This window comes from Seriola dumerili, unplaced genomic scaffold, assembly GCF_002260705.1.
Source record: "Seriola dumerili isolate Sdu_G_001 unplaced genomic scaffold, Sdu_1.0 BDQW01000066.1, whole genome shotgun sequence".
NCBI classification, from domain to species: Eukaryota; Metazoa; Chordata; class Actinopteri; order Carangiformes; family Carangidae; genus Seriola; species Seriola dumerili.
In genome coordinates this window covers 3091147-3105471 of record NW_019174321.1, presented here as the reverse complement: position 1 = coordinate 3105471, position 14325 = coordinate 3091147, and the positions used below count along the sequence as shown (strand labels likewise).

Here is a 14325-nt window from a genome sequence, read left to right as displayed (position 1 = left end):
CACCTTACAGACGACTGACAGGCTAATAATAAAATGATAATAAACCCAATGAAAATATTTTTAAAGGAGCTTTTTGTAAGTTTTGTTATTGCTAAGTAGCTAGCATTAGCATTAACAGCAGTCTGGAAGAAACGAAAGAAAGAAACAAGAGCTGTCTCCAGGCGTGGAAAGAAAATAAACTCTTATCTATGTATCACTCCTTCTCTTCTACTGAAGTTAGCATGCTAACCAGCTAGCCCCGGTCCGGCCAGATCGCCTCATCACTTTCCAATACCAAGTCACTGTAGTGTCCAGTCTGCCCTGAATCACAGTGACAACATCTGGCCCCACACAGACAAATAAACATCTGTGCTCAACACCACCTCTGTGCGACTGAACTTCTCCTTCTGTTAAGTCAGTCGAATGACCACAAAGAGACTCAAAACACGTACAAAGACACTGAACACTGAAGTTACTCCCCCAAACACTGCAACCATAGAATCAGGAAGTATTAGTCCTTGTCAAAGTAAAAGCTTTTCTGAGACATTTCAACACAAGTTTGTGTAAACTCAAGCTGACACCACACGCTGAGACACAACAGACATGTTAGTTTACAGGAGCTGAACTCACGTTGATGTCCAGACTGCAGAGACTGAGGGAGTCTGCATCTCTGCTTGCCTGCTTCCTCTTCTTCTGCAACACAAAAAGACACACAGCAAACACGATGTTAGAGGTAGAACAGGAAACGTGAAGTGATGCTTTTGATTTCACAGTGAATCAAATGACTCAAATATAACAGATGATGAAGCTCCAAACCTGCAGCTCTGGCAGCTTTTAGCTCAGTGCTTGTTACAGATTGGTCAGTTTGCACAGTTCATTTCCATCTACGACCAGACTGGGCTGCAATTAATGATTATTCTTATATCATATCAATTAATCTGCGAAATATTTTGGGAAATACCCGAGTAAAGTACAAGTACCTCAAAATTGTATTTCAGTCCAGTACATGAGTAAATGTACTCACTAATCATAAGATCATGATGATTTGTTGGTTTTCAGTAAATGGTCCCACATTCCTCACAGATTTTGTGTGGGCCAGGCTCAACCTCTGTGGTAACCATGGCAACCACTATTTATGTGGCGGGAAGCTGCGCAGGTGCATGAGAATGAACAAAACAGTTCCCGTGCGCCGCCGTGACGACAACAACAGGAAGAAATCACACAAACACCTGATGAACCAGGTCAATGAGGACAAAGGGCTGGGAGAGGAGGAGGGGAGGAGGAGGAGAGGAGGAGGAGAGGAAGAGGAGGAGGAGAGGAAGAGGGGAGGAGAAGAGGAGGGGAGGAGAGGAGGAGGAGAGGAAGAGAGGAGGAGAGGAAGAGGAGGGGGAGGAGGAGGAGGGGAGGAGGAGGAGAGAGGAGGAGAGGACGGAAGAGGAGGAGGAGAGGAAGAGGAGGAGGAGAAGGAGAGGAGGAGGAGAGGAGAGAGGAGAGGAGGAGGGAGGAGAGGAAGAGGAGGAGGAGAGGAAGAGGGGAGGAGAAGGAGGAGAGAGAAGAGGAGGAGGAGAGGAAGAGGAGGGAGAGGAGGAGAGGAAGAGAGAGGAGGAGAGGAGAGAGGAGAGGGGAGGAGAGGAAGAGAGGGAGGAGAGGAGAGGAGAGGAGAGGGAGGGGAGGAGGAGGGGAGGAAGGAAGAGGAGGAGGAGGGAGAAGAGAGGAGGAGGAGGAATGGAGAAGAGGAGGGGAGGGAGGAGGAGGAGTGGAGGAGGAGAGGAAGAGGGGGAGAGGAAGGAGGAGGAGAGGGAAGAGGAGAGAGGAGAGGAAGGAGGAGGGTGAGGAGGAGGAGAGGAGAGGAGAGAGGAGAGAGGAGGAGGAGGAGAGGAGGAGAGAGGAAGGGGAGGGGAGGAGGAGGGGAGGAGAGGAAAGAGGAGGAGGAGGGAGGGAGGAGGGGAGGAGGAGGAAGAGGAGGAAGGATGGGGGAGAGGAGGAGGAGAGAGAGAGGGGAGGAGAGGAGAGGAAGAGGAGAGGAGAAGAGGGGGAGGAGGAGGAGAGGAGGAGGAGGGAAGAGGAGGAGGAGAGAGAGAGGAGAGAGAGGAGGAGAGAGGAGGAAGGAGAGGAGATGGAAGAGGAGCGGGAGAGGGGACGAGGAGGGAAGGAGGAGAGAGGAAGAGGAGGGAGGAGGAGGAGAGGAGGAGGAGATGAGAAGAGGCAGAGGGAGGAGAGGAAGAGGAGGGGAGGAGAGGGAGGAGAGGAAGAGAGGGGAGCGAGGAGGAGAGAGGAGTGAAGGAGGAGGAAGAGGAGGGGAGAGGAGAGGAGGAGAGAGAGAGGAAGAGGAGGGGAGGAGGAGGAGAGGAGAGTTGGAGGAGAGGAGAGGAGAGGAGGAGGAGGAGGAGAGGAGAGAGAGGAGGAGGAGAGGAAGAGAGGAGGAGGAGGGGGGAGAGAGGAAGAGGAGGGAGATGGAGGAGAGGAGGAGGAGGAGAGGAAGAGGGAGGCGAGGGAGGAGGAGAAGAGAGGAGAGAGGAAGAGGGGAGGAGAGAGGAGGAGAGGAGAGGAGAGGAGGGGAGGAGGAGGAGAGGAGGAGGGGAGGAGAGAAGAGGAGAGGAGGAGAGAGGAGGAGGAGAGGAAGAGGAGGGGAGGGAGGAGGGTGAGAGGAGGAGAGAGGAGAGGTAAGAAGAAGAGGAGGAGAGGAAGGAGCCGGGAGGGAGAGGAGGAAGGAAGGAGGAGGAGAGGAGAAGGAGGAGAAGGAAGAAGGGAGGGGAGGAGGAGGGGGAGGAGGAGGAGGAGAGAGAGAGGAGAGGAGAGGAGAGGAGAGGAGGAGAGGAGAGGAGGGAGAGGAGAGGAGCGAGGGAGGAGAGGGAGGAGAGAGGAGGATGGGAGGATAGAGGGGAGGAGAGAGACGGGAGGAGAAGAGCAGTGGAGAGGAGGAGGAGAAGAAGAGGGGAGGAGAGGTAAGAGGAGGGGGAGGAGGGAGGAGAGGGGAGAGGAAGAGGAGAAGAGGAGGAGAGGAGTGAGAGGAGGAGGAGCAGGAGAGGAGGAGAGGGGAGGGGAGAGAATAGAGGGGAGGAGGAGGGGGAGAGGAGGAGGAGGAGGAGAGGAGGAGAGGACAGCAGAGGAGAGGAGGAGGAGAGGAGAGGAGGAGAGGAGGAGAGGAGGAGGAGAGGAAGAGGGGAGGAGGAGAGGAGGGGAGGAGGAGAGGAGAGGAAGAGGAGGAGGAGAGGAAGAGGGGAGGAGAGGAAGAGGGGAGGAGAAGAGGAGGAGAGGAGGAGGAGACGAGAGGAGAGGAGAGGAGAGGAGAGGAGAGGAGAGAGGGAAAAAGGAAAAAAGGAAGGAGGGGGGAGAGAGGAAAGGTGAGGGAAAAGGAGGGAGGAGAGAAAAGGGATTTAGTGAGAGGAGGATTGGTTCAAAGACATGAAGGTGGGAAAGAAGGAGAGGAGAGAAGAGGAGGAAGATGAGAGAGGAAGAGAGGAGGAGAGGAGAAAAGAGGACATGAATAGGAGGAGGAGGAGGAGGAAGAGAGGAGGATGTGCGACCAGTGTAGCGGAGTGTAACAATAGCAGGAAGTCTGCTGTTTGTTCAGTATTGTGTTGAGACTTTGTTGTTGTCCGGACGTTATATAACCTGGCAGACTTTACCTTTAACTCCCTGTTGCTATGGAAACCAGAGAGGAGGAGGAGGAGGAGGAGGAGGAGCAGTCTGCTCCTCCTGACCATATTAGGTCTGTCCTCTAAAAATCACAGTTACCTATTCCTACCTAAGTTTGTTGATAAATCTCCTCTGGACGCGCGACACAGACAACCGATCTTACAGAAATTCATTCTTACATGAATCTGCAGCGACTAACTCAGGTCTAAAATCAGCTGACAGTGTCACCCCTCCTCGTCCCTCTGCATGCCCCTACTCAAAAAGTGGATTGTGTACTGAAAAGAAAGTTTGGAAGATCCCCACTGACTTGACTAACTCTTGTCCCGTAAAAATGATGTTTATATCCAACTAATTTGCATTTGGAAATTCAGTCAAGCACTTCTGAAAAACTATTGGACGGATTCCCATTGAACATTTTGTACAGATGGGTCATGGTTCTCATGGTTCTCCTAAAACCACAAACTAACTACTAAGAAAGCAAATAAGATTATTTACCAAACTGAAAATATTCTTTTAAAAATTCCAAATGCATTTTTTGCACACAACTCTAAAACTAACCCTAACCCAAAAAGGATTTTATCCTCTCATCACTTCAAGAAGGAATTTCTTTGTACATATGAGCACACACATGTGTGTACTGTTTTAAGTCAGAATGAAAAATGAGGATGTAAACTTTAATATATTAAATATCTGAATAATGTAACACAGTGTACCTAAAAAAAAATCATTGACAGTTTTTGGTCAATATTGATATATAATATCAGTATTTTTTGGTTTGTTTTTTTGTTTTTGTTTAATGTCAGTTGCACTGGAAAGTGATCCGTGTTGTGTTGGGTAACGTCCCATTTGCTCTTGACCTCTTGACCTTTACGTAACCTGGCTTACCTGGTTTACCTGTGTACCTGTGTACCTGTGTACCTGACACATCGCACGCAGATGGAGCAGAGTGAACAGTTATTGAACAGTGTAACTGATGCATCGTGGTATTCAGAGTCTGTGATGAGCCTCCGTGTGAAGACGTCCACATGCAGTAAAGTGTAACCCAGTAGTCTCTGGGTCTCTGAGAGATACTGGAGATAAATCTGACTCTGGGCCGTGTGCGAAACATTTAAAAAAAAACTATGAAGCAACAGACACATGGAAGAAGAAGAAGACGACGGTTCTGCAGGTTCTGTGCTCTCATCTATGTAAACCTGCTGCTCATTATCACTGACAGAAACGGTGGGAGACACTGGAAATGACACACGGACTCAAACTCACCCGATAGTAAACAAACAGACAGCAGCCCATCATCAGGACCTGATCTGCTTCTCAAACACAGCTCGAGCGTTTCAGTTGACTCTCTCTGCAAACATCTGCTGCTCCTCTTCCTCCACGTCGCCCTGTTTTAAACCCCACAGTCACATCAGCTCTCCTTTCTTTTTCTCCTCCTCACGTGCAAGTCAACATCTGCAGTCACTTCTTAATTCTCCTCCTCTTGTTGCCTGATTTCTCTCTCCTCCTCTGAATCACCTCCTTCACAGTCACATTGCTATTTTCCTCTTTCTCCGTCCGTCTTGTTTCCTTTTCTCGTCTCTCCTTCCTCCAGTTTCTCTCCTCCAGTGCTACTCCGAGAGCTGCTTCTTCTTCTCCTTCTCCTCAGTCAGACTTTCAGAAGCTCCTTTCTCTCCTCTTTCTTTTCTCACTTCTCCTCCCGTTTTCTCCCTTCTTCTGTCCGCTGCCTTCCTCCCTTCTCCACCTCATCAGGTCACAGTCTGAGTGGATCTACAGACCCTCAGGAACAGGAACCCTTCACAATGTGTGTGTGTGTGTGTGTGTGTGTGTGTGTGTGTGTGTCCACTCAGTTCCCATTGGACAAACAGGAAGTGACGGTCGTTGGGGGAAACAGGCGTCTATAATTAGGAGCTACAGGAGACACCGAGACACCAGCGGTAGAGACACTGACACACAAAGAACATGAGCGCTGGTTTATAAAAATCAAAAGTTTGTACTTTTTTTGCAGTGAGTCATAGTTTTAGTCATTAATGGTTTGAGTTTCACTAGCAGCCCTAACGATGGCGATGTGGTTCACTCAGTCCACCGCTTTGATCCAGACTCACACATCTTATATATACACCTCTGTTCAAAAGTTTTAGATTTTTATTTATCAATTAACTTCATGCAAAGTGCAGTAAAACAAAAAAACCTAAATCAGACCACCTGCTGCAGGACTCCTTCTTCTTCTTGTCTCTGGAGACTGTCCTGCTGCAGAATGAATCTAGGACCAATCAGACGCCTCCTGAATCTAAATATCAAGTGCCTATAACTTTTGCCCATTATTGTAGATGTGAAATATAATTTTTCCCACATTTTAATTTACATTGCATTTATGTTTTATCAAAGAATAAGATATTGGTTAATGCTCTTTTCCATAATAATGGTAATATGATAACAAACACTATGTAAACCTTATACTTTCTGTTAATATTGAAATATTATTTTTTCAATTATATTTTAACCCAAAGAAATACCGGTGGGCGTCGGCTGTTTTCTCAGCCCTGAGTAGGGACTGCAGGTATTCAGCGAGCAGTCCGCCACTTTGGTTCAGACTGAAATATCTCAAAAACTATTGTGTGGATTGTCCTGAGATTTCATGCAGATATTTAAGGTTCTCTGAGGATGAATCCCTCTAAAAATAGTTACAGTACATCTCATACAACTCCTGCTAAAACCACAAAGCAAATAGGCTTCTTCACCAAAATGAAAATATTCTTCAACAACACAGAAACATAATCACTTCTGGTTTGTTAAAGGAATATGTACTTTGGTAAATTCACTTATTTGTTGCTTTATCTGTTTCTTACTACATTACCAGTTATCTGTCATTGAGGAAACTACAGTAAATGTGAATAAAAACTGGTGACACATATTTGAAAATCAGATTCTGCTTTCCTTTTTTTCTCTTGGTGTGTGATATTAGAGCCATGAACACTGAGGTGTTGAGGTCTGAGTGGAGGCTGTTCACCTCCATCTCCTCCTTTGTTATTTGGGATTATGGCGTCACGTTGTTGTGCATTCTGCTGTAATAGAGCTGCACAGTTGTGAATAACATGAATCAGTTTACATGGGAGATTTGTTCTTACCCCTCTGAGGGACCAGCCGTCAGGAGAGAAGAGAGAGGGAGGGAGTTTTCTTCTGCAGCTTCGACCTGATGGAAGGACACGGAGAAGGGATGAAGGGGGAAAAGAGGGAAGGAAGAAGGGACAAATGAAGGGAGGGGAGAAGAGGAAAAGATGGGAGGAAGGAAGGAAGGAAGTAGGACAGTAGCAGAGAGGAGAAGGAAAGAAAATGAATCGATAAATAATTGTTGAAATAATCAGAAATCAATCAATAATGAAAATAATCGCTTGTTACAGTTAGTGTGCCTGAAGAGATCACAGCCAGTGTGAACAGGAGCAATGATTTCAACCACCAGTGATGCTTCATTGTACACATGAGAATGAAAATAGACTCGAGAAGGTCTAAACCACTGATTTAAATCTTCAATCTAAGAGAAGAATTGATACGCAGCCTGAGAGACTCGACTCTGGGCAAAAAGCCCATTTCTTCTGTATCTGTCCAGTGCTTGTACATTGTTGTTGTTGTTGTTGTCTTTCAGTTGCTCCCATGAGGGGCGGCCACAGCGGATCACCATCTGCACATTTGATTTGGTTTTATGCCGGATGCTCTTCCTGACGCAGCCTGTGTTCATCAGGAAGGGGAGTCTGGGGAGTCCGGGATTGAACCACCAAACCAGGGATCAGCAGCCAAGCTGCTCTCCCACCTGAGCCCCCCTCACTGAAAGGGTATTGTAGCTTAGGTTTGAGTTTGACCACAGCTCCTCCTTGTGGTTCCCGTCAGTCAGTACATGTAGATCATAAACAACCAGCTCTGATTCTGATTCACTGTAACTCCAGACCACCACGTGCTGCAATTCAGAATGTGTGGAAACTAGTTTCAACCAGGCAGAGACGTCCAATTAGATAAAAGTGATGCACAGTCGTAACGTCCCGCTTCTTCCACGTGAAAGCACAAACGTAAACCTGAGTCTAAGACATCAGGACTTGAAGGGATCTCTGTGCACTGTGTCTTGTATGAAATAAATATGATCAAAGTATCTCTTTACTTTACTGCACTGCAGAGAGTGAAGCAGACAGAGAGGAAACAGAAAGTCAAAGAGGTCAGCAGCCTCGCTTACTCCCAACACATTAGTGCTGTTCTGTTTCCTGCCCTGTGTCACCTCACCTGAGAGAGGAAACACACACACACACACACACACACGCACCAAACAACCTCTGCAGCTCAACCTCTACTCTCACTTCTTCGCTACAAAGAACACTGTAACATGATCTGAATCTCTGTGATTGGATGATTCTTACAGCAATGCCCTCTGGGACTTGTAGTCCCAGTAAAAGTTGTTCTGGACAGAGTCTTGTTCCTTCTTTGTTTTCTTTTAATCACTGATCAGATTTTTTTTTTCAGCCCACTGACTCATTGTGTTTAACGATGATTCAACCATCACAGGAACCTTTGACGCTTCGTATAACCTCCCTCCACGGCCTCCACCAGGCTCTGAGGCACAAACCCTGCTGAACCTCTGCACTGTGTCTCAGACAGGACAAGCTTTTGCACAGACAAATTCAGACCGATGATTTGACAGCAAGTGCATTTGATGAGATTTGCATGAAAAAACACCCTTTCTAAACTCCATTACTGTGTATCAATAACATACCACATACAGTATATACTGTACTGTGAACTAAATGTCAACAACATACTCTAACAGGAGATGGTACAATATGAGCTCGGATACATCTCAATCAAACTGCAACTTTTAAAGGCCAATAAACTTCACAAATAAACTTGAGAATGTTTTTGTTTTTTTCCAAGGATTTAAAAATTACTTCTGTTTTCCTCAGTGTTCGAGAAGTTGTTTCACCACCATCCACCACATGTTCTAATCTGTTGCAGCTGTGAGCGGCTCTTCCACTTCAGAGGCAGAGGAAACATCGCACAGAGGGAAGAATGGATTCCACTAAATATCAGCAAATTTGTCGACGCAAAACGACCTGCAGTGAGTCAAGAGAGTGAAACGGAGAAGAAGCTGTTTTTTTCTACAACAGAACAATGATCAAAAGCAGATCTCAAAATCCACCATCAACCCCTGACCTGAACATCACTGAAACTCTGTGTGACGATCTTTAACACGCCGTGTGCGGGACAGCCTGACAGAACCTGAAGTGATTGGTTGAAAATGTCTAAATTCAGAATAAAAAGACTCTTAGCTGCTACAAAATGTGTTTTCGAGGTTTGATATTTGCCAAAGAAGAGTTACTAATATCGACTCAACCGGGTGCCCAAACCTTTGCAAACAACTGTCCATGTGATGAGCATAAACAACCTCCGCTGCACCATCTCTCCCACCTTGATGCAAGTGGGTTTGGGTGGAGCCAGGGAAACGGTACAAATGCTCGAGGAAAATTACGTAACATGTGTGTTTCTTACTGCTGAACTTGCACTGGCAGGAAAACAGAGCCCCAGCAGTAAAAGAACAACTTGTTTTCTGGTGATCCGTCCGGGCAGGATTGTGCAGCGTTGTCGGATCATTTGAACGAGCACCACACGGGACACAACACAGCTCAGTGTGTAGTGATGGACTCAGAGCGACTCTGTTGTCACCAGATGTTAAAGAGACAAGTGCTTTATCAACAACCCTGAAACTTCCAAACAGACACTTGTTCTTCATTTCAGTCTGACCAAAGCTTTGTATTCTGTGTGTGTCTGTGTGTGTGTGTGTGTGTGTGTGTGTGTGTGTGTGTGTGTGTGTGTGTGTGTGTGTGTACATTACAAGTGTTTAAATATGTGTGTGACTCATTCATTCCTAGGACTTGCAGTGCTTTTTCCAATAGCACAAATCAACACACCCTCGACGTGCACACACATACACACACACACACACACACACACACACACACACTTTTCTCCCTCCTAGTCTTTCTTTTATTCTCCTTGTTGAATCTTTTACCCCCCATCTGTTTTTAATCTCTCTCTCTCTCTCTCTCTCTCTCTCTGTCAGTAAACATTCAGTCTTCAGATGTAAACAGGGTGTCCTGTGTTCAGAAAGAAGCTGAGAAGCTCATGTGAAGAGCCTCACTTTAGTAAAGCTAACACAGTGTTTCACAGACTCTGGTTTGTTTTATATGTTGTTGATTGTTTTGATAGTTTTGAGTCGGTTGAAGTTAGGTGTGTGTGTGTGTGTGTGTGTGTGTGTGTGTGTGTGTGTGTGTGTGTGTGTGTGTGTGTGTGTGTGTGTGTGTCCGAGGCCTGAGATATTCCTCTGGGCCAAAGAGCTCCACTGTTGTTACCAACTATTAAAATCACATCACTGAGCTGCACTGTTGCCCTGACTGACATGTTCCTTCGTTACCATGAACACACACTGTAGTTTACTTTGACTTAGTCCCACATACACTGTCCTGCTGCTGTTAATACTCACTTATGTTAATTGTGGATTAATCCGCCACTGAAAATAGTCCCCAACAAAAGCACTATTTCCTCCTGCTCGAGTAACATTTGCTAAAAACTGTGGTGATCAGCTGTTTTGGGAAGTTACTGCAGCTTTTTAAAATCTGAATTTAAATATTTGTGAGTTGTTTTAAAAGAGTGACGTCCTCAGTAGGAACCGGTGGGCTAAAGGCTGAGAGCCACAGACAGGGAAGGGAAGTCAGAGGAACTAATACATTGGTTTGGTGTTTAAATGGGATTTTTCTGATAATAAGAATAACATCAGTCTTATCATTAAAATGGTCAGAAGAATGGAGAGCTTCATCTCTATTGAAGACAGCTTGGGTGGAGAATTTAAGCTTAATTATTTGTGATAATGAGAAAACTCTGTGTGATTTCTCTGGGACTCAGATTCAAACTGTAAAACACCAACAAAGCAAATTTAATTTACTTCTGCACAGATGTAAATGTGACTTTCAGGGCGTCCTGAGATAAACACTGTCTCATCTTCCAGGCAGGTGGGATGATGTCATTTCCCGCTGAGGAAAAAGTCGATATGATGTGAGAACATTGTTCAGGAAACAGCAGAGGAAACGCTGCTCTGCTGAAGCTAGACGAGCTTCTTTCACACACCAGCTGATCTCAGGTCAGACCGACAAACCTCCAGTCAGTCCTGAACCTGCTCCACCAAAGTTTTTCCATCTTTCTCTGGCTCCATAAACATATGTATTTTTTCTTTTTACGTGATTGCATTTAATTTGCTGTTAAACTTTTTGATTCATTTTGTGTGGTTCTTATTGCCACTTATTTTCTTTGTGTTTCGCTAAATCGTACTGATCACAACTGTTAATCATCACACACACACACACACACACGAGCACACACACACACATGTACAACCACCTCGTGGAACCAGCAGGGCAGCATACTGCCGACAGAAACATGACGATTAGTGGGAGAACAAAGCAGCAGAACAAACACCTGAACAAAATCTTCATTGTCCCTCAACAGCAGCAGAACCACATTCCTCCAACACTGACTGCTTCAAGTCACCTCACTGCTCCTCAGCTGTTAATACGACTGTTTGGTAGCATTCACATAAGATTTTGCGTTTTCCATATTTATTTGACAGTAGGGAGGTAAATTTTACTCTAAATAAAACATATAAGTTTATAATAAAATCAGACTTTCTATAAAAAAAAAACAAAAACAAATACACGTCTATTTGACATGTTGTACTCTGTCCTTCCTCTAGACACAAATAAAGCATTTGACATCGTGGAGTGGATGTATTTATTTGCAGTTTTAAAAAAAATTTGACTTTGGACCAAGTTTTATCACGTGGATAAATTATTATACTTTTGCCCTCCTGCTTAAATCCTCTCCAACTCTCAACAGTCAAAACCTTTCAGCCTCCAACAGGGAACTCATCAAGGATGCCCTGTAAGCCTGCTACTTCCTGATCTGACCACGGAGACATTAGCATCTACGCTCCGTAGCTGCGAGGATATTTCAGGGATTTGGAGGAAGGGAGTTAAACATAAAGTGTCCCTCTATGCAGATGATCTTTTGCTTTCCATATCAAGCCCGGATACTTCTGTGCTGTTATTACTCATCCATTTCGGCTGATTTAAAGATCCTTTAATCAATAACCTACCCAATACCCATTCTTTCTACCTGCAAACCAGGCGCTTTCTCCACTCTCAGATACCACATTACCCTGCGTTTCTTAGTTTACACCCATCACATGAAGGTTTAATATAAGTTGTCTGGTGTAAGACATGCTCTTCTTGACAAAATTAAAGGTGGGAGCAGAATCTAAACCTTTCGCTGTCGGACGTCATATGGGATTTGATCTTCATGCAGATTATTTCAACATCCCTCTGTGTCTTTCACTGTTACAGTTTACAGCCGTGAACAGCGCCAATGTGTGCAAATCAAAACTATCTCGTGTTTAGCCAGACGTGAATCCCTGCTGCGTAGAGGAGGTGAAGCTTCCCTTATCCACGTGTTCTGGACGTGTCCTACCCTGGAAAAATACCGGAGGGACGTTTTCCAAACCTCATCCCTAGCCCTCAATTTTGACTTACTGTAGAACCCGACTCTCTGGTCGCCTTTTTTGGCACCACTGGAGAGGATGACTCCAATCAAGTGACACACATTGTTCTTCGCCTCTCTTTTGGCCAGACATTCGGTATTACTAAGATGCCATTATGTCCCATCTGAACCTGGAAAAAGATCCGCTACTCAGTTTGTAACTCAAACAAAAAGGTTTGGGACCTTTCCTGAATCACTGTCAGAATCTTCAGTCAAACTAACCTGAACTCTTTTTGTCTTTCTGTTGATCTCTGTCAGTAATACAGTCTGTAGAAGTTTATCCATTTCTAAACATCCTTTCTTTTATTTATTTATTCATTTTTCCTTCCATTCTTCTCTAAATACAAAATCTGACTCCCAGCACATTTCTGTATTAATACAGGGACAAAGTGTCTTTTCATACATGAAATTCTGGCTTGTAGATGGGACTGGTGTGGGTGAGGGATGGTGGGGATAAGAGTCCTATATTATGAATCTGCCACATAACATTGACAAAACTGTTGTTCACTCTACAGATCTGTGCATATTACATAAACAAGTTTTGTAATTTTTTGTAAAAGTGAGAGATCGGCTGTTGCTGATTTGTTAAAGATTCATAAACATTACTAATAATTGTCATGTTTCCGCTGTCTGGGAGTTGTTAGCAGTTTTACCAAAAACAGATTTCCCCTCTAAACTTTGTCCATGGTTTCATTTAAATAACAGAGAAAAAAAAAACTCTCCAATGTTTCACAAAGAGCAGCAAAGACTGGAGAAATGTTGGAAGAATTATTACAAATCAGAACTGTGTCATCTCACAACCCCACAGATTTATCTGGTGACCCTTGGGAGGAGCCTGACCCCTAGGTTGGGAACCACTGGACTGAACTAGCTAACTCTACATACAATATTTAAACCAGCTACAGCAACAGCAGCTACAGCAGTAAAATGCTGATTACATGTTGACGCATCAGCATTAACAATGTCGTTAATTACCACAAGCCACAAGGTCCAATCTTCTACAGTACTTCAGGTAAATTTAGCTGATAATACTTCAGTACTTGTACTAAAGTACAGGAGTTTTTACATTGTTGTTTTGGTATTTTTACTTAAGTTAAGGATCTGAGCACTTCCTCCAGCTGTGCTAGATACAGTAGTGTCAGTAAACTTTCAGCTAAAAAACAAATAAACATCTTTCCACACTGACCTGCTATGATGGCAAACTGTTTACAGAGGACTGTGTGTGTGTCTGTGTGTGTGCGTGCGTGCGTGTGTGTGTGTGTGTGTGTGTGCTTGTATTTGCAGACTATATAAGTCACTCTCAGGCAAACTTGTGACTCACTGGGCTGCAATAAAACCTCTTTTCTTTCTTTCTCTCTGTCTCTGTCTCTCCCTTCAGGCTTCAGGGTCTCTCGACCACAGATCATTCATAGTGACCAAACTTAATCTTCTGCACAGATTTTATAATGTTAACAGACAGACAGACAGACAGACAGACAGACAGACAGACAGACAGACCAGCAGTGGAGGAGTTAACTCCCTGTCTGTCTCTTCACATTCCTCTTCTCCTACATTACCAGAAAACGCCCATTTATCTTATTTTTTCTTTGAGTTTACCAAAACCTTGAGAGAACCAGTCTCACGGTGCAGCTTCTCACCTTGAACCCCGCTGACATCCATCACCTGCCGGCATCAGACTGCAGCTCCTCCCAACGATCCAGCTCAGACCCACAGTCAGCTGATTTTAAAAAAAACTAACACTTGTTGTTAGTCAGTCTGTCGTCTCTGCTCCGCCGAGCAACGACTAACTTCTCTGCTTCTGCAACAAGTTAAAGTCAAACTTCAGTCCGAAGATTCAGCCGAGCAATAAACTGAGTCGCTGAGATTCACTAAATCCGCCTCTCAACAGTAAAGCGACCACTCACCTCTTTTCCGGTGGTACCTTCAAAATAAAAGTTCATTAAACACACACAGAATAGCTGCAAAGAAGGTCCACAAAGAGAAGGAAAACAACACATAAGAAGGAATATTTTGCACAAAAAGATGTAACTGCCAAGATCTGCAAAACCACCAAAAACTACCTTAAAGTGACATATCTCTTTCAGTCTG

The 14325-nt window shown here is 44.8% G+C and overlaps 1 protein-coding gene across 2 annotated transcripts in view; it reads right to left on the bottom strand.

Moving 5' to 3' along the window:
* Positions 1 to 14006, bottom strand: part of arhgef3 (Rho guanine nucleotide exchange factor 3) — a 30276-nt gene extending 16270 nt beyond the window's left edge. Inside the window, exons 1-3 of one of the 2 annotated variants that reach the window (XM_022742069.1) lie at positions 13875 to 14006; positions 6741 to 6805; positions 610 to 672 (exon numbers count right to left, since the gene is read on the bottom strand). In XM_022742069.1, the coding sequence (XP_022597790.1) occupies positions 610 to 672; positions 6741 to 6805; positions 13875 to 13896 (150 nt within the window). In that variant the 5' untranslated portion in view covers positions 13897 to 14006. Of the gene's footprint in view, positions 1 to 609; positions 673 to 4878; positions 5287 to 6740; positions 6806 to 13874 lie in introns of those variants that run through there. The other variant, XM_022742071.1, reaches the window with a different exon arrangement.
* Positions 14007 to 14325: the final 319 nt, after the last annotated feature.